Source organism: Pelobates fuscus, chromosome 2 (assembly GCF_036172605.1).
Source record: "Pelobates fuscus isolate aPelFus1 chromosome 2, aPelFus1.pri, whole genome shotgun sequence".
Taxonomy (NCBI): domain Eukaryota; kingdom Metazoa; phylum Chordata; class Amphibia; order Anura; family Pelobatidae; genus Pelobates; species Pelobates fuscus.
This window is the reverse complement of record NC_086318.1, coordinates 393,366,752-393,387,390: the sequence shown is the minus strand read 5'-3', so window position 1 is coordinate 393,387,390 and position 20,639 is coordinate 393,366,752. Positions and strand designations below refer to the sequence as shown.

At 43.8% G+C, this 20,639-nt stretch overlaps 1 protein-coding gene across 3 annotated transcripts in view; it reads left to right on the top strand.

Annotated features, from left to right (window-relative positions):
• The first annotated feature begins 2,294 nt into the window (after positions 1-2,294).
• Positions 2,295-20,639, top strand: part of CENPF (centromere protein F) — a 59,315-nt gene continuing 40,970 nt past the window's right edge. For 2 of the 3 annotated variants that reach the window (XM_063443831.1, XM_063443833.1), the window contains exons 1-3: positions 2,295-2,396; positions 8,371-8,567; positions 16,859-17,055. In XM_063443831.1, the coding sequence (XP_063299901.1) occupies positions 8,406-8,567; positions 16,859-17,055 (359 nt within the window). In that variant the 5' untranslated portion in view covers positions 2,295-2,396; positions 8,371-8,405. The remainder of the gene's footprint in view (positions 2,397-8,370; positions 8,568-16,858; positions 17,056-20,639) is intronic. The other variant, XM_063443832.1, reaches the window with a different exon arrangement.

Sequence of the window (20,639 nt, the reverse complement as noted above, 5' to 3'; positions counted from 1 at the left end):
TCTGTGATACACTCAGACACATTACTGGGAGTATTATTGCTGTGGAGCTATGTTATACACTCAGACACATTACTGGGAGTATTATTGCTGTGGAGCTCTGTTATACGCTCAGACACATTACTGGGAGTATTATTACTGTGGAGCTCTGTTATACACAGACACATTACTGGGCGTATTATTGCTGTGGAGCTCTGTTATACACTCAGACACATTACTGGGAGTATTATTGCTGTGGAGCTCTGTTATACGCTCAGACACATTACTGGGAGTATTATTGCTGTGGAGCTCTGTTATACACAGACACATTACTGGGAGTATTATTGCTGTGGAGCTCTGTTATACACTCAGACAAATTACTGGGAGTACTATTGCTGTGGAGCTCTGTGATACACTCAGTCACATTACTGGAAGTATTATTGCTGTGGAGCTCTGATATACACTCAGACACATTACTGGGAGTATTATTGCTGTGGAGCTCTGTGATACACTCAGTCACATTACTGGGAGTATTATTGCTGTGGAGCTCTGTTATACACTCAGACACATTACTGGGAGTATTATTGCTGTGGAGCTCTGATATACACTCAGACACATTACTGGGAGTATTATTGCTGTGGAGCTCTGTGATACACTCAGACACATTACTGGGAGTATTATTGCTGTGGAGCTCTGTTATACGCTCAGACACATTACTGGGAGTATTATTGCTGTGGAGCTCTGTTATACACAGACACATTACTGGAAGTATTATTGCCGTGGAGCTCTGTTATACACTCAGACAAATTACTGGGAGTACTATTGCTGTGGAGCTCTGTGATACACTCAGTCACATTACTGGGAGTATTATTGCTGTGGAGCTCTGTTATACACAGACACATTACTGGGAGTATTATTGCTGTGGAGCTCTGTTATACACTCAGACAAATTACTGGGAGTATTATTGCTGTGGCGCTCTGTTATACACAGACACATTACTGGGAGTATTATTGCTGTGGAGCTCTGTTATACACTCAGACACATTACTGGGAGTATTATTGCTGTGGAGCTCTGTTATACGCTCAGACACATTACTGGGAGTATTATTGCTGTGGAGCTCTGTTATACACAGACACATTACTGGGAGTATTATTGCTGTGGAGCTCTGTTATACGCTCAGACACATTACTGGGAGTATTATTGCTGTGGAGCTCTGTTATATACAGACACATTACTGGGAGTATTATTGCTGTGGAGCTCTGTTATACACTCAAACAAATTACTGGGAGTATTATTGCTGTGGAGCTCTGTTATACACTCAGACACATTACTGGGAGTATTATTGCTGTGGAGCTCTGTTATACACTCAGACACATTACTGGGAGTATTATTGCTGTGGAGCTTTGTTATACGCTCAGACACATTACTGGGAGTATTATTGCTGTGGAGCTCTGTTATACACTCAGACACATTACTGGGAGTATTATTGCTGTGGAGCTCTGATATACACTCAGACACATTACTGGGAGTATTATTGCTGTGGAGCTCTGTTATACACTCAGACACATTACTGGGAGTATTATTGCTGTGGAGCTCTGTTATACACAGACACATTACTGGGAGTATTATTGCTGTGGAGCTCTGTTATACACTCAGACTAATTACTGGGAGTACCATTGGTGTGGAGCTCTGTGATACACTCAGACACATTACTGGGAGTATTATTGCTCGGGACCTCTGTTATACACTCAGACACATTACTGGGAGTATTATTGCTGTGGAGCTCTGTTATCACTCAGACACTTCAGCAATATGGAGCTCCTAGAGAAGAGGGGGGCAGTTAATTGGATCCAGAATAGGGACTGCCTCTCCTAAACAGGGACACTTGGGAGGGATGTTTCTGAGGAAGCTTGTCCTGGAGGCGGCTGGTCTTACAATGGGTCAGAAAGTCCTGCTGGCAGCCCTAAACTCATCAGGGTTCCTAGCCCCCATCACATCTCTCTAACAACCGGGCAGAAACAACCGCCACCATCTTTTAAATTCTCCTACCAGCCTTCCGATTGGTTAATGCTTTAGCATACGCATCCAATCAGACGCGCTGTATGAGCCATTGACGAAGTCCTCTCCATGTAACCAATCCCAGTCAGCCTTCTATCCCTCTGTCCCAGTTTGAACTGAAGCCCCGCCCCTTTATACATTTTCACCATAGACCACTTGTTTATGTTTAGTGGGCGTGGCCAGGCGGGATCACTGTCCAATAGCGTGGCATGTGTGTTTGACTGCGGACCAATGGCAGCCTGGGTTGCATTGCTGCGCTCTGGACGCTGGGTGTTTGTGGCTGTGTGTTGTGTTCGGCGCGGAGTTCGAATCAGTGATGAAGATAAGCCGTAAATAAAACGGGTGAGCTGAGTCCGGCACCAGTAAGTCAGGGTGCTGGATGGGTAGGAAGGCGGGTTAATGATGGTTTAGTATTGTGTGAGGGAATGTTTACAAAATGTCACCTGCAGGGGTGGGGGGTGTCAGTCCCTGGCTGGGAAAGGGTTAACTGGGCCAGCCGGGGGGGCAGTCTGGCAGGGGAAGGGTTACATGTCAGCGGGGGGGCAGTCTGGCAGGGGAAGGGTTACATGTCAGGGGGGGGGGGGCAGTCTGGCTGGGGAAGGATTACATGTCCGCGGGGGGGGCAGTCTGGCAGGGGAAGGGTTACATGTCAGTGGGGGGGGGGGGCAGTCTGGCAGGGGAAGGGTTACATGTCAGTGGGGGGGGGGCAGTCTGGCAGGGGAAGGGTTACATGTCAGTGGGGGGGGGGGCAGTCTGGCAGGGGAAGGGTTACATGTCAGTGGGGGGGGGGCAGTCTGGCAGGGGAAGGGTTACATGTCAGTGGGGGGGGGGCAGTCTGGCAGGGGAAGGGTTACATGTCAGTGGGGGGGCAGTCTGGCAGGGGAAGGGTTACATGTCAGTGGGGGGGCAGTCTGGCAGGGGAAGGGTTACATGTCAGTGGGGGGGCAGTCTGGCAGGGGAAGGGTTACATGTCAGTGGGGGGGGGCAGTCTGGCAGGGGAAGGGTTACATGTCAGTGGGGGGGCAGTCTGGCAGGGGAAGGGTTACATGTCAGTGGGGGGGGGGCAGTCTGGCAGGGGAAGGGTTACATGTCAGTGGGGGCAGTCTGGCAGGGGAAGGGTTACATGTCAGTGGGGGGCAGTCTGGCAGGGGAAGGGTTACATGTCAGTGGGGGGGGGCAGTCTGGCAGGGTAAGGGTTACATGTCAGTGGGGGGGCAGTCTGGCAGGGGAAGGGTTACATGTCAGTGGGGGGGGGGGCAGTCTGGCAGGGGAAGGGTTACATGTCAGTGGGGGGGGGAGCAGTCTGGCAGGGGAAGGGTTACATGTCAGTGGGGGGGGCAGTCTGGCAGGGGAAGGGTTACATGTCAGTGGGGGGGGGGCAGTCTGGCAGGGGAAGGGTTACATGTCAGTGGGGGCAGTCTGGCAGGGGAAGGGTTACATGTCAGTGGGGGGCAGTCTGGCAGGGGAAGGGTTACATGTCAGTGGGGGGGGGGGCAGTCTGGCAGGGTAAGGGTTACATGTCAGTGGGGGGGGAGCAGTCTGGCAGGGGAAGGGTTACATGTCAGTGGGGGGGCAGTCTGGCAGGGGAAGGGTTACATGTCAGTGGGGGGGGGCAGTCTGGCAGGGGAAGGGTTACATGTCAGTGGGGCAGTCTGGCAGGGGAAGGGTTACATGTCAGTGGGGGGGGCAGTCTGGCAGGGGAAGGGTTACATGTCAGTGGGGGGGGCAGTCTGGCAGGGGAAGGGTTACATGTCAGTGGGGGGGGGAGCAGTCTGGCAGGGGAAGGGTTACATGTCAGTGGGGGGGGCAGTCTGGCAGGGGAAGGGTTACATGTCAGTGGGGGGGGGCAGTCTGGCAGGGGAAGGGTTACATGTCAGTGGGGGCAGTCTGGCAGGGGAAGGGTTACATGTCAGTGGGGGGCAGTCTGGCAGGGGAAGGGTTACATGTCAGTGGGGGGGGGGGCAGTCTGGCAGGGTAAGGGTTACATGTCAGTGGGGGGCAGTCTGGCAGGGGAAGGGTTACATGTCAGTGGGGGGGGGAGCAGTCTGGCAGGGGAAGGGTTACATGTCAGTGGGGGGGGGAGCAGTCTGGCAGGGGAAGGGTTACATGTCAGTGGGGGGGGCAGTCTGGCAGGGGAAGGGTTACATGTCAGTGGGGGGGGCAGTCTGGCAGGGGAAGGGTTACATGTCAGTGGGGCAGTCTGGCAGGGGAAGGGTTACATGTCAGTAGGGGGGCAGGCTGGCAGGTGAAGGGTTACATGTCAGAAGCGGGGCTGTCTGGCAGGGGAAGGGTTACATGTCAGTGGGGGGGGAGTCTGGTAGGGGAAGGGTTACATGTCAGTGGGGGCAGTCTGGCAGAGGAAGGGTTACATGTCAGTAGGGGGGGCAGTCTGGCAGGGGAAGGGTTACATATCAGATAGGGGGCAGTCTGGTAGGGGAAGGGTTACATGTCAGTGGGGGGGCAGTCTGGCAGGGGAAGGGTTACATGTCAGTGGGGGGGCAGTCTGGCAGGGGAAGGGTTACATGTCAGTGGGGGGCACTCTGGTAGGGGAAGGGTTACATGTCAGTGGGGGGGACAGTCTGGCAGGGGAAGGGTTACATGTCAGTGGGGGGGCAGTCTGGCAGGGGAAGGGTTACATGTCAGTGGGGGGGGGGCAGTCTGGCAGGGAAAGGGGTACATATCAGTGGGGGGGCAGTCTGGCAGGGGAAGGGTTACGTGTCAGTGGGGGGGGGCAGTCTGGCAGGGGAAGGGATACATGTCAGTGAGGGGGCAGTCTGGCAGGGGAAGGGTTACATGTCAGTATGGGGGCAGTCTGGCAGGGAAAGGGGTACATATCAGTGGGGGGGCAGTCTGGCAGGGAAAGGGGTACATATCAGTGGGGGGGCAGTCTGGCAGGGGAAGGGTTACATGTCAGGGAGGCAGTATGGCAGGGGAAGGGTTACATGTCAGGGGGGACAGCCTCCACTCACCATAACCACTTAAAATGTTCTTCTTTCATAATATTGTAAAGCACTGCAGAATAGGTTGGCATGTTTTTTTGGTGATGACATAACACACCTCTTTATGGCTTTGCCCCTCCTAGTGGGCTTCTCTACCTTTAAATGCCCGGGCTGAATTTTTGCCCCAGTCCGGCCCTGACTGCATGCATGTACACAGCTGCATACACTCACTTTACTCACATATTCAAACCCAGTACATTACAAGAAGAGCAGAAATATGCACATATACAGTATACTGTGTTTGCTTTTTTTTCTGTCTGTATATCTGTCATGCATGTACGTCTGTCTGTGTGTGTGTGTGTGTATTTGTCTGTATGCATCAAATAATATCCTGTGAGAGGATGTCTGTCAGTGTGAGTGTGTGTCTGTTAGTGAATGTGTATGTTTAGGTCACCAGCCCCCCTCCGATCACATGGCAATGGTGTTTTTACTCACTTGTTTTCCAACGCTGTGCCAGTCTCACCGCAGCTGGCCCGCCTCCATAACTGAGATGATTAATTACCAATCAACATCTCCTCATAGTGAAGCATTAAAGGAATGCATCTCTATGTGGAACTTCAGCGCCGCCTCCATGCTGAATGTAGATGCTGCATATTGTGTCAGTTTCAGGGATTTATTAAGCGGTGTGATTTTCATTATTGGTAGTTTCTCTTCAACCCCTTAAGGACACATGATATATGTGACATGTCATGATTCCCTTTTATTCTATAAGTTTGGTCCTTAAGGGGTTAAAGCGGCACTGTAATGGCCGAATCCTGTTTTTTGTTTTTTTTTTAACCCCGCCTCCACTACATCTAACTGACCCCCTAGTTACCCCCAAATGCTCCTAAGCCCTCCATATTACCTCTTTTTTCATCTTTATTTTCTGCCCCGATCTTTATTCAGGGTGCCGCCATCTTTGTGTGGGTAGAGGAAGTCCCTGAGGGACACGTCATCTGCCGACACTAGACAGACTGAGATTCCCGCACATGCCCAGTGAAATACTTGGACATGCGAACGGGAATTTCATCTATTCATTCATTCATCAGACAGACGAATGAATGAATAGAAAAATCAGACGATCAAACAAACACTGAGTATCAGTGTTTGTTTGTTCGTTCAGTTTATTACAAGGAGGGAGTTACCGGCACGCAGCTCCCTCCTTGTAACATGTAAAGATAGAAGCGTTAGGGAGCAGTGCTCCCCGCCACTTCATAAGCCCCCCAGGTCCCCCTCTCACTCTAGGGGGGTCAATATGACCCCCATAATAGCATCAGGGAGATCAAAAACTCCCGAATGCCCCTACTCGCTATATCGTGAGTAGGGGCATGTCCACTAAACAGTGAGCAACCTGTGGCTGCTCACTGTTTAAAAAATAACCTACTAAATAACAATAAGGAGGGAGGGACCTACTGTCCCCCCCCCCGGCCCCCACGCCTGAAAAGTGGGTGGGGGCCCTATATAAGAATGGTGGGGGGAACTACTGTCCTCCCCCCTGGCCACCAACCCTGAGCGGTGGGTGGGGGCCCTAAAAAACAATATGGGGGGAACCTACTGTCCTCCCGGCCCCCTCCCCTGAGCGGTGGGTGGGGGCCCTAAAAATAATAAGGGGGGGGACCTACTGTCCTCCCCCGGCCCCCACCCCTGAGCGGTGGGTGGGTGCCCTAAAAAACAATATGGGGGGGGGGGGGCACCTACTGTCCTCCTCCCGGTGTCCCCCCTCATCGGTGGGTGGGGGCCTTAAAAAATAATAAGGGGGGGGGGACCTACTGTCCTCCCCCCAGCCCCCATCCCTGAGCGGTTGTTGGGGGCCCTAAAAAACAATAAGGGCCCTCCCCTTATTGTTTTTTAGGGCCCCCAACAACCGCTACTGTCCTCCCCCCGGCCCCCACCCCTGAGGTTGCTCACTGTTTACTAGACATGCCCCTACTCGCTGTATAGCGAGTAGGGGCATAATTTACTAATACTAAGTAATCTTTACTTAGTATTACATTTTTTTTCTGAAAGACCAATTTAGGTCTTTCAGCCTTTTAGTAGATAGCTCCCTGATAGCGTGGGAATTAGGGAGCTATCTACTAAGCGGCTGCAAGATGCAGCCACAGCACGAATAGGATCGGAGTTTCATTCATTCTAATGAAATTGCGATCCGAACAAAGTCCAGAATTGCATCCCAACACGAATGGAGAAACTGTTCTCATTCTGGTAGGATGCAATTCAGCAGTTTTGCCGGCGTTCTGTCTTAGTGACAGGACGTTCGGCAATACTGACAGGAAGCATTGTGGGAACAGGGAGGAAAGCTAAGGATTGTGGGAAAATTGCTCTGACCAGCGGAAATGAAGCACACTTTGCTCCTCCGCTGGTCAGATCTGGTCAAGCGGAGGAATCCTCCATAAGACAAAGAGTCCCTACTTTGTCTTATGATTTTAAAGAAAACTAAAGAAGACAGGAAGAAAGGAAGAACAGATCCTGAGAGAGGGGGAGAAGAGGAAGAGATTGAGGAAAGGTAAGTTCGGCATGACAGTGCCGCTTTAAATGTCAGTTCGGAGAGGATGGGAGCAATTTTTGTCAGGGAAACCTACATAAGGAAGGGGAGAGCCTTTCTTGGGAAGATGTTGCTTGCATTTTGTCTTTGGTATGAAAACGGTTAAGTGGTAAGCCCCCTGAAATCGAGCTTGTAGATAAATTACTCTTTAGTGTAAATTTCTTTTACAGAGGTCTGTCTGTCAGGATGGATTTCTCACTTGTAAGAAAAGAGTTAAATGTCATTGTGGGGGTGTATTGGGTGAATATAATTGGCAGTATTTGTCTCTGAGGTGGGCATACTGTTGAATGTCATTTGGGTTTCTGCCTCTGACAGTGATGGATGGGTTTAAATATCTTTCAAGCATATTTGGTGGAAAGGATGGGGTTAAATCTATGTTGTAATGTAAGGGCTCTGTCTCTGGCAAGTCACAAGCTCTAGTGGTTGTGGTGTTTGGAGTGTTTCTTTAAACTATCAATGAAAATAAGGGCAGTAATCCTGCCGCCAGACAGGCAGGGTGTAACACAAATTGGTTTGCCTTTCAGTTTGAAGAAAAAATGATCTACTTACATTATATCCTGAATTATGAGCTTGATAAAGTAAATGCAATGTCTTTGCTGCTGTTGGATATTTAATTAAGAGGTACATAAACGTAATTCAGTAGTGTCAATGGTGCATGTAAACTATGTTTCCACTGATATTCCTTTTTTAAGACAATTTGAGAGTTACTAAATGTATTCTTTTTCATTTTTGAAATATCCTCTTGTGACTTTCCTCAACATGCATTGTTTTATAGGAATGAGCATGTCTATAATAACCTATGTTTCTTCATTACAGGTATCAATTGAAGTAGCCCAGGAAAGTAAGGTACAATGAGTTGGGTTGTTGAGGAATGGAAGGAAGGGCTTCCTACAAAGAGCCTGCAGAAAATCCAGGAGCTGGAAAGTCAGTTGGATAAACTAAAGAAGGAACGACAACAAAAGCAGTTTCAGCTTGAGTCTCTAGAGGCTGCATTTCAAAAGCAAAAACAAAAGGTGATATTCTAGAATTGGGACACGTAGTACATGTACACACCTGTCTTTCATTTGTCTGAATGTATGGCATCTTTCCCACCCTAAAGTTTGAATTTAGATCAGTGATGGCTTACCTCTGTCATTCCAATGGTTGTTAACTATGTATCTTATGATCTTCTGTTAGTATCATCACCAAGATACAAAAAAGGTTTCAGGCCCAATTGGTGTTGCCACCCCTTGGGTCCTCTACCTTTATGAGTGCAGCGCTGTGTTTGGTGAAGGATTACAGTAAGTTACCTGTGGTTCAAAGACAGGTACCCTTTGCGTTCTCCAATATAGTGAATATACAAAAGAAAACAAGAATATATACAAATAATTGTGCAGTATATTAAACACTGTGGTTGGAAATTGAGTGAGTTCACAATTATGTCTACACTCACATTTTTTAGAGCCTTTTCAAGTAAATTAGGCTCTAAACTTGTGCACGTCTGTGTCTTTAAAGGTAGATCACACGACCCCTCTCTCCAAGTTGGATGTTGTATTCTCCTCTCCACTCGGTATATAAAAGACACAGAATTAACGAGCTAAGTGTAGCATCCTTTGTAGTTTTTGTGAGTTTTAAGAAATGAGATTAAAATGCTCACCTTGTTTAGAGCCTTTTGATAACTGGCTCTAAGTATGCAGACCTAGTGTCAATTTGTCAGGTGACACTGCCCCTTCCCTGGAATCACTGGTGCTGGATACAGTTGGTAGTAAAAAATAGATGAATTTATTGCAATGTATAAATAATCAATATAAAATACTTTCTAGAAAATAAAAAACAGATAAGAACAAATATATTATGAGTATTAGTGGTTTCCAATAAAAATGTTAAGTCCACTTTAAAAGCTAAAACGCGTTTCGCCGGTAAAACGGCTTCCTCAGTCAGCTTGTAAAAGACTTCTTGATGCTCTGTACTTTTAAATCTGTAAAATCCCGCCTAAAATGCGTCCTTCCAATCGGAATGGTCCTTCCGATCACCTGACGTGGCTGAACAGCCGTCGCGTCACTTCCGGTTTTTCGGCACTACAGGATCCAGAGTGCTTTGCGCCCAGCGCGTCACTTCCGGTTTTCGTCCGGTCGTTTATGGGGATTGTAGTCCAAAAGTGGCGATTTGCCAAGTCCATATTTGGAGCCTATTTGGCTCAATTGCAATAATGAAACGAAAATAAAAGAAAGAAGTGTACAGTTAAATGTTCTTATGTATGCTCTTTATATATAACACAAAAAAATGCTTTACTAGCCTTTTTTAGCATTTCCATTGAAGTTATTCCGTTTTCAATATATAATCTTGTCTTAAAAACACAATAAACCCTTTTTATGTGAACCTTTTTAATTAAAAGACATACAGGTTCCTTTAAATTTAGTGGGAAAAAAGTGACTTGTGCTTAGGATGTGCTTTTTATACATAGAGCCTATTTTCTGCAGAAAACATTTTTCCAAATACACATTTAATTATTTATTTTATATCCTAGTTAGTGTGGATTTTTCCTTAGGTGAGTGTATCTGTTGCCTCCCTTATTTAAAAGGTGGTATCACATCTATACAAAAAAACATGCAAAGAAAATAAAATACATCAAATGCTTTTAAAACCAGTGGAAGACGAACGTTGGTGATTAAAAAGTATACATGTTTTTTTCATAAAAAATGGCATAGCTCAAAATCTGCGTTAAGACCTGCAGGGGCTAAAGTGTTGAGGTTAAAAATCCATTTTGTTTCTATTTTGCCTAATTCCTAATCTCATCTTCCCCTCGCCAGTTGAGTGTGATTTTCTGGATTGCCATAAATTCCAGACATTGGGGGTCTCTATTATGTACTGAATTAAAATGCTCTGAAACACTATGTTTGTCATAACCTTTTTTTATGTTTCTAATGTGTTCATTTACACGAGTTTGTAAAGGGCGTTTTGTCCTGCCCACATACAATAAATTGCACGAGCATTTTAAAACATATATTACTCTTTTTGAGAAGCATGTAATCATCTGGCGTATCTTATACTTATTTTCTCCTTTTGAGTCATGGAATTCTGTAATATGTCTCTTTACACTTTTCGTGCTTCTACACGCTAAATACTGTCCACAGCCAAAAAAACCTTCTTTCTGGAAGAAGGGGGTAGGTGTATTTTCTCTAATATGATTGTGTGTTAATTTTCGTTTTAAATTGGGAGCTCCTCTGTACACTAATTGTGGTCTCTCTGGTAAAATGGAGTGTAGCATGGGATCGTTCCTTAGCATAGGCCAGTGTTTATTAATTATTTGTCTGATCTTCTGACTCTCTTGATTGTAATTACAAATGAGCGGCAGACTCTTATTTTCATTGTTATTTTTAGGTTTGTATTTTAACAGGGAAGATCTTTCCATGGCTCTTACTTCTTTAATCGTGTTGGAAAGAGAAATTTCCTCATACCCTTTTTCTATAAAATCCTGTTTAATCTTAATGGCCTGGATTTCAAAAGTGCTTTGATCTGTGCAGTTCCTTCTAACTCTCATCAGTTGTGCTTTGGGTATATTTTTAAGCCAGTGGATCTTTTAAATAAGTTTTTAACCTTTTTAAACACAAATGATTGGGGAGTGACGCTAACAACAGAATTCAGCAAAGAAAGCGTTAATTTTTTAGACCTGACCATTTTTATAGAGGACAATGAGATAAAAACAAAAACCTTTTTTAAATCAGTGGACGTTAACAATTATATTTATTTAAACAGCTGTCACTTCTCCCCCTGGCTTAAAAATATACCCAAAGCACAACTGATGAGAGTTAGAAGGAACTGCACAGATCAAAGCACTTTTGAAATCCAGGCCATTAAGATTAAACAGGATTTTATAGAAAAAGGGTATGAGGAAATTTCTCTTTCCAACACGATTAAAGAAGTAAGAGCCATGGAAAGATCTTCCCTGTTAAAATACAAACCTAAAAATAACAATGAAAATAAGAGTCTGCCGCTCATTTGTAATTACAATCAAGAGAGTCAGAAGATCAGACAAATAATTAATAAACACTGGCCTATGCTAAGGAACGATCCCATGCTACACTCCATTTTACCAGAGAGACCACAATTAGTGTACAGAGGAGCTCCCAATTTAAAACGAAAATTAACACACAATCATATTAGAGAAAATACACCTACCCCCTTCTTCCAGAAAGAAGGTTTTTTTGGCTGTGGACAGTGTTTAGCGTGTAGAAGCACGAAAAGTGTAAAGAGACATATTACAGAATTCCATGACTCAAAAGGAGAAAATAAGTATAAGATACGCCAGATGATTACATGCTTCTCAAAAAGAGTAATATATGTTTTAAAATGCTCGTGCAATTTATTGTATGTGGGCAGGACAAAACGCCCTTTACAAACTCGTGTAAATGAACACATTAGAAACATAAAAAAGGTTATGACAAACATAGTGTTTCAGAGCATTTTAATTCAGTACATAATAGAGACCCCCAATGTCTGGAATTTATGGCAATCCAGAAAATCACACTCAACTGGCGAGGGGAAGATGAGATTAGGAAATTAGGCAAAATAGAAACAAAATGGATTTTTAACCTCAACACTTTAGCCCCTGCAGGTCTTAACGCAGATTTTGAGCTATGCCATTTTTTATGAAAAAAACATGTATACTTTTTAATCACCAACGTTCGTCTTCCACTGGTTTTAAAAGCATTTTATGTATTTTATTTTCTTTGCATGTTTTTTTGTATAGATGTGATACCACCTTTTAAATAAGGGAGGCAACAGATACACTCACCTAAGGAAAAATCCACACTAACTAGGATATAAAATAAATAATTAAATGTGTATTTGGAAAAATGTTTTCTGCAGAAAATAGGCTCTATGTATAAAAAGCACATCCTAAGCACAAGTCACTTTTTTTCCCACTAAATTTAAAGGAACCTGTATGTCTTTTAATTAAAAAGGTTCACATAAGGGTTTATTGTGTTTTTAAGACAAGATTATATATTGAAAACGGAATAACTTCAATGGAAATGCTAAAAAAGGCTAGTAAAGCATTTTTTTGTGTTATATATAAAGAGCATACATAAGAACATTTAACTGTACACTTCTTTCTTTTATTTTCGTTTTATTATTGCAATTGAGCCAAATAGGCTCCAAATATGGACTTGGCAAATCGCCACTTTCGGACTACAATCCCCATAAACGACCGGACAAAAACCGGAAGTGACGCGCTGGGCGCAAAGCACTCTGGATCCTGTAGTGCCGAAAAACCGGAAGTGACGCGACGGCTGTTCAGCCACGTCAGGTGATCGGAAGGACCATTCCGATTGGAAGGATGCATTTTAGGCGGGATTTTACAGATTTAAAAGTACAGAGCATCAAGAAGTCTTTTACAAGCTGACTGAGGAAGCCGTTTTACCGGCGAAACGCGTTTTAGCTTTTAAAGTGGACTTAACATTTTTATTGGAAACCACTAATACTCATAATATATTTGTTCTTATCTGTTTTTTATTTTCTAGAAAGTATTTTATATTGATTATTTATACATTGCAATAAATTCATCTATTTTTTACTACCAACTGTATCCAGCACCAGTGATTCCAGGGAAGGGGCAGTGTCACCCCACAAATTGACACTAGGTCTGCATACTTAGAGCCAGTTATCAAAAGGCTCTAAACAAGGTGAGCATTTTAATCTCATTTCTTAAAACTCACAAAAACTACAAAGGATGCTACACTTAGCTCGTTAATTCTGTGTCTTTTATATACCGAGTGGAGAGGAGAATACAACATCCAACTTGGAGAGAGGGGTCGTGTGATCTACCTTTAAAGACACAGACGTGCACAAGTTTAGAGCCTAATTTACTTGAAAAGGCTCTAAAGAATGTGAGTGTAGACATAATTGTGAACTCACTCAATTTCCAACCACAGTGTTTAATATACTGCACAATTATTTGTATATATTCTTGTTTTCTTTTGTATATTCACTATATTGGAGAACGCAAAGGGTACCTGTCTTTGAACCACAGGTAACTTACTGTAATCCTTCACCAAACACAGCGCTGCACTCTTAAAGGTAGAGGACCCAAGGGGTGGCAACACCAATTGGGCCTGAAACCTTTTTTGTATCTTGGTGATTATCTTTGTATGGTGGGCTTTTGAGGAGTACCCACAGAGTGTTTTTCAGCAGCTAAAACCCACTGTTTATACCTATTACTTAGCGCCATATATTCCACACCTATTGTGTAAAAATCCATTCTGTTAGTATCAGTCTATTGGCATGTCAGATGTTAAAGCGGCACTGTCATGCCGAACTTACCTTTCCCCAATCGATTCCTCTTCTCTCCCTCTCTCAGGATCTGTTCTTCTTTTCTTCCTATCTGCTATAGTTTTCTTTAAAACTTAAGAAAAAGTAGGGACTATTTCTCTTCTGGAGGTTTCCTACGTGGTGACCAGTGTTACCAGCGGAGGAGCAAAGTGTGCTTCGTTTCCGGTGGTCACAGCAATTTTCCCATGATCCTTAGCTTTCCTCCCTGTTCCCACGATGCTTCCTGTCACTTAGACAAAACGCCGGCAAAACTGCTGAATTGCGTTCTAACAGTTTCTCCATTCATGTAAGAACGCAATTCGGGACTTTGATCGGAATTTCATTCGAATTCCTATTCATTGCTGTGGCTGCATCTTGCAGCCGCTTAGTAGATAACTCCCTAATTCCCACGGTATTAGGGAGCTATCTACTAAAAGGCTGAAAGACCTAAATTGGTCTTTCAGCCAAATTTACTAATACTAAGTAAAGATTAGCAATTAGGCTAAGAACACTCTGATTGGCTGGATTCAGCCAATCAGAGTGCTCTTTGTCATTTTACACAGCGTGGGAAAATTCCAAAGAACTTTCCCATGCTGTGTAAAATGACACAGAGCACTCTGATTGGGTGGCTTGAAATCCATCCAATCACAGTGCTCTGTGTCATTTTACACAGCGGGGGAAAGTTCTTTGGAATTTTCCCACGCTGTGTAAAATGACACAGAGCACTGTGATTGGATGGATTTCAAGCCATCCAATCACAGAACTTTCCCACGCTGTGTAAAATGACACAGAGCACTGTGATTGCCTTAAACCCACCAATCAGTGTGTTCTTAGCCTAATTGCAGGGCGGGGCAAGGCTTTATAAGCCTTCCCCCTGCGGAGCTCAGTCTGCGCGGAGCCCTCCATGGGTGAAGATTGATTATTTTTTTTGCGCTCTGGTTTTTTTATTTTATTTTAAGTTTGACGGGTATAATGGATTTTTATTTGGCTTTTTGGGGGGCTGAAATTCGAAGATTTCAGAAAAAAGAAGACGTTGAATGGTAAGTTTAATTTCATTTACAGGGTAGTAATTTTATTCCCCCCTCACTATTTTTTAGGGTGAGGGGGGTAGGTAGGGGCTTTTTTATTTGGGTGGAGTGTGGGTGACTAGGGGCTTGGGGACCCCTAGTCACCTTTGATGGGGGGGGTGGGGGTTATTTGATTTAGGGCCCCCACCCCTGGGCGGCGGGTGGGGGCCATAATGATAATGGGGGGGGGGAGGACAGTAGGTGTCGCCCCCCCCATTATCATTATGGCCCCCACCCGCCGCCCAGGGGTGGGGAGGACAGTAGGTCCCCCCCATTATCATTATGGCCCCCACCCGCTGCCCGGGGGTGAAGGGGGAGGATAGTAGGTCCCCTCCCCCTCGTTATCTTTATGGCCCCCACCCGCCACCCAGGGGTGGGGGCGGACAGTAGGGCCCCCCCCTTCATTATCATTATGGCCCCCACCCTCCGCACAGGGGTGGGGGGCTGGGGGGGAGGACAGTAGGTGACTTCACCTACCCACACAAAGATGGCGGCGCCCTGAATATACATCGGGGCAGAAAATACAGATTAATAAATAGGTAATCTGGGGGGCTTAGGGGCATTTGGGGGTGACTAAGGGGTCAATTGGATGTAGTGGAGGCGGGAGGGCGGTTAAAAATAAAAACGGGATTCTGCATGACAGTGCCGCTTTAACTCTAAAGTGCCTCTCTGTGGGGAAGTATCGGATTTGCAGACACACGTAAATAGGTAGGGTAACACTAATAGTGCTAGGAATACATGTTTGGATCTCAGGAACTTGGCTGGGGAGAAACTCACCACCAGTATGTTAACAGTAAGAACGTTTCATGATAAGAGCTACCTAAGGAACTGGCAAAGCACTTTGCTTTGGACTGTTTTGATTTATATGAAAATTACATAGGTGATTAAGTGAACCACTGGTGTACCTCCTAGAGTTAGCATCAATCTCAGCATGTCCCCATCAAACATATTGTTAACTCACTAACAGATTTTGCAAAGTTCACATTATGACATGCTTGTGTTATTTTCAAGCCAGCGTACAGTATCTATTGTGATTCGTTAATATTTTCATTTTACAACATCTCATATATTAAACGTCTGCTGTAGTGGTTCTGGTGCCAGGATTGCCATGGCACCCTCCCAGTGTAGACCATTCATATATAGTTTGACAACTTGCGTGGGGCCTGCCAGGCACCCATCCCTGTCGCGTTTGCAGCTGGAAGCCCCTGCAAAGAGCTTCTGTTAGCTCCACTGAGCTCAGCTGAGAATGTAGTTAAGTAAGTGAGTGCATCCCTGCATAGCCAGGAATAGCTCAGTGGTAGAAGTTCCCATCTGCAGGGGAGGCAGTTGATTGAGAGGACCCAGCTAATGTTTCAAACCAATCCTTAAACGGTTCAATTTCTCACTCCTGGCACCATAACTACTACCAAACATAACCACTCCAAACTTAAAGGAACACTATAGTCACTCAGACAATTTTATTTTAAACAAGTGGTCTGGGTGCAGTGTAAAACATTGTAGTTTTAAGAAACTGCAGTATTTACATTGCAGAGTTAACTCCTCCTCTAGTGTCTGTCATACTGCCAGACACTAGAGGCACTTATGCTGCCCAGTAAAACTCTGTCATGTGATGCGGAAGTGAATGCGCTCGCATGTGCATTATGTTCCCACTGGTCTTCTATGAGGAACATTAGATTGGATCCCGCTGGAGGAGGTGCTACCTCCTTTGTGACGGCACCTGGAGAGAAGAGGTGACCAGAGCTGAGAGAGCCTTGACACTGGAAACAAGGAAAGTTATGTTTGAAATACAGATTTATATTGCTAATTTTATAGTGTTCCTTTAAATCAGCCCCTGTTATAATGTGCCATTTCCACATTGTTTCTAGTATATTTGCTTGGCTACATACTCCACACGTCTGGACATTGTGTGTTATTTCATTTTTATGAATATGATTGTGTCATTTGAACAGGTTGAAAGTGAAAAAGGTGAAGTAACAGCACTGAAGAGAGAGAATCAAAGCTTGATCGAATTATGTGATAACCAGGAAAAAGCAAAGCAGAAGCTCCTCCATGATCATCAAGTTAAAGAGACCCAGGTCAACTTTCTAGACGGGCAGCTGGCTTCAAGCAAGAAACAAATTGAGAAGTTGGAACAAGAACTGAAAAGGTTTGAAATGAATCAAAGTTTACATTGTTAGAAATATTGCTAACCGCAGCAGGGTTCCCACTGATTTTGTACTGTTACTTGTAATGGGCGGTCCGTGATAGGCTGAGCACAACCTCTAACCATCTAAGCCTGTTGTGAGTACCCACTTGGGGACTGAAGAGAGAGAGTGGACTGGCACCCGGGAACCCCCTTAAGTGTTATACCATTGAAAAACAGTTTAACACTTTAAGGAAATGCAGTACCATGCATTGAGATTAAAGTATTTGATGGGAGAGTCTCTTTAATATATATTGAGAGTATTGATATCTCAGTTGGTGACTTGTTACATGTTCTAATATTAGGAATACTAAGTTGTGTTTTTTTTTTTTTTGGGGGGGGGGGGGGGAAATAGTGTGCTCACTTTTTGACATGTGACTTGTGGCTTGGTGAATGGTGTCGGGAGCAAGGATTTGGCTTTATTGCTCATGGTAGCTCTGTTTGGAATGGAAATAAACTGTACAAAAAAGATGGTTTGCATCTTTCTCAAAAGGGAACAAATGTTCTCAGTGAGCAGTTCAGAGGTTTTGCTAGGATGTATTTAAACTAGGAGGGGGGGGCAAAAGGGTGATAAAACATCAATCCAATTGTCCCCCAAAACAAGGACAGAAGGTGCCTGTAGCAAGTGTGTTAAAAAATGATAAGCTTAGAGTCATGTCTACAAATGCTCGCAGTTTAGGGAATAAGATCCATGAACTTGTGGCAATAATGGCAACTGATAGTGTAGATTTAGTCGCTGTTACTGAGACATGGTATAATGAGAAAAATGACTGGGACATAGCAATACCAGGGTACTCTTTATATAGAAAAGACAGGGAAGGCAAGAAAGGGGGAGGGGTGGCCCTGTATGTAAAGAATAGCATAAAATCTAGCCTAATAAAGGTTAGTGAGGCGAACATAGAGTCAGTTTGGGTTACGTTAGAATTTGGTAATCACACAGTAACTCGTGTAGGTGTGATTTATAGGCCCCCAGGACAAATTGAAGAGTTAGATAATCTACTAGTTGAAGAAATAGCTAAAATGACAATGAAGGGGGAAGTTATCATCATGGGTGACTTTAATCTTCCTGATATAAATTGGAAAACAAAAATAGCTACTTGTGCCAGGAGCACACATATTCTAAACTCCCTACTGGGATTGTCTCTAAAACAAGTCGTTGAGGAGCCAACTCGTAAAGAGGCCATACTAGATTTAGTGTTAACAAATGGAGATTTGGTATCAGATATTACTGTAGGTGAAAGTTTAGGATCCAGTGATCATCAGTCAGTGTGGTTTAATATAAGAACAGTGACTGAGTCACACCACACAAAAACAAAAGTTTTAGACTTTAGAAAAACAGACTTTTCCAAAATTAGAATATATGTAAAGGAGTCAATATCAGACTGGAGCAATTTAAATGGAGTCCAAAAGAAATGGGATTATTTAAAAGTTGCACTACTGAAGGCAACAGAAAATTGCATTAGGCTTGTCAGTAAAAGCAAAAAATTCAAGAAACCACTGTGGTACTCCACAGATGTAGCCAAAATAGTAAAAAACAAAAAGTTAGCATTTAGTAATTATAAAAAAACCCAGAGTGAGGAAGACAGAATGACCTATAAGATTAGGCAGAAAGAGGCTAAGCAAGTTATAAGAGCTTCCAAATCACACACAGAAGAGAAAATAGCACAGTCAGTAAAAAAGGGGGACAAAACCTTTTTTAGATACATAAATGAGAAAAGAAAAGTAAAACAAGGATTAGTTAGATTAAAAACAAAAGAAGGAAGGTATGTAGATGAGGATAAAGGTCTAGCTGACTGCCTCAATGAATATTTTTGTTCGGTATTTACAGATGAAAATGAAGGAAAGGGACCTCAGTTAAGAAAAAGGATAAATGAGTCATTTATTACACGTGAGTTTACAGAGGAAGAGGTTCTATTTCAACTGTCAAAAGTAAAGACAAATAAGTCAATGGGACCTGATGGAATACACCCAAAGCTATTAAAAGAGCTTAGTGGTGTACTAGCAAAACCATTAACAGATTTATTTAACCAATCATTGATAACAGGAGTAGTCCCAGAAGATTGGAAGTTAGCGAATGTTGTGCCCATTCACAAGAAAGGTAATAGGGAGGAGTCGGGCAACTATAGGCCAGTAAGCCTAACTTCAGTAGTGGGGAAAGTGATGGAAACCATGTTAAAGGATAGGATTGTTGAACATCTAAAAACACATGGATTTCAAGATCAGAGACAACATGGGTTTACTTCAGGGAGATCATGCCAAACTAATCTTATTGATTTTTTTGATTGGGTAACTAAAATTATAGATCAGGGTGGTGCAGTAGACATTGCTTACCTCGATTTCAGTAAGGCTTTTGACACTGTTGCACATAGAAGGCTTATCAACAAACTACAATCTTTGAGTTTGGATTCCAATATTGTTGAATGGGTAAGGCAGTGGCTGAGTGACAGGCAACAGAGGGTTGTAGTCAATGGAGTATATTCGAAGCTTGGGCTTGTCACCAGTGGGGTACCTCAGGGATCTGTACTTGGACCCATTCTCTTTAATATTTTTATTAGTGATATTGCAGAAGGTCTTGATGGTAAGGTGTGTCTTTTTGCGGATGACACTAAGATATGTAACAGGGTTGATGTTCCAGGAGGGATAAGCCAAATGGAAAATGATTTAGGTAGACTAGAAAAATGGTCAGAGTTGTGGCAACTGACATTTAATGTGGATAAGTGCAAGATAATGCATCTTGGACGTAAAAACCCAAGGGCAGAGTACAGAATATTTGATAGAGTCCTAACCTCAACATCTGAGGAAAGGGATTTAGGGGTGATTATTTCTGAGGACTTAAAGGTAGGCAGACAATGTAATAGAGCAGCAGGAAATGCTAGCAGAATGCTTGGTTGTATAGGGAGAGGTATTAGCAGTAGAAAGAGGGAAGTGCTCATGCCATTGTACAGAACACTGGTGAGACCTCACTTGGAGTACTGTACACAGTACTGGAGACCCTATCTTCAGAAGGATATTGATACCTTAGAGAGAGTTCAAAGAAGGGCTACTAAACTGGTTCATGGATTGCAGGATAAAACTTACCAGGAAAGGTTAAAGGATCTTAACATGTATAGCATGGAGGAAAGACGAGACAGGGGGGATATGATAGAAACATTTAAATACATAAAGGGAATCAACACAGTAAAGGAGGAGACTATATTTAAAAGAAGAAAAACTACCACAACAAGAGGACATAGTCTTAAATTAGAGGGACAAAGGTTTAAAAATAATATCAGGAAGTATTACTTTACTGAGAGGGTAGTGGATGCATGGAATAGCCTTCCAGCTGAAGTGGTAGAGGTTAACACAGTAAAGGAGTTTAAGCATGCGTGGGATAGGCATAAGGCTATCCTAACTATAAGATAAGGCCAGGGACTAATGAAAGTATTTAGAAAACTGGGCAGACTAGATGGGCCGAATGGTTCTTATCTGCCGTCACATTCTATGTTTCTATGTTTCTATGTTTCTATGTAAGTGGCTTTATAACTCTGTAATTGTTGATTTCTCACTTT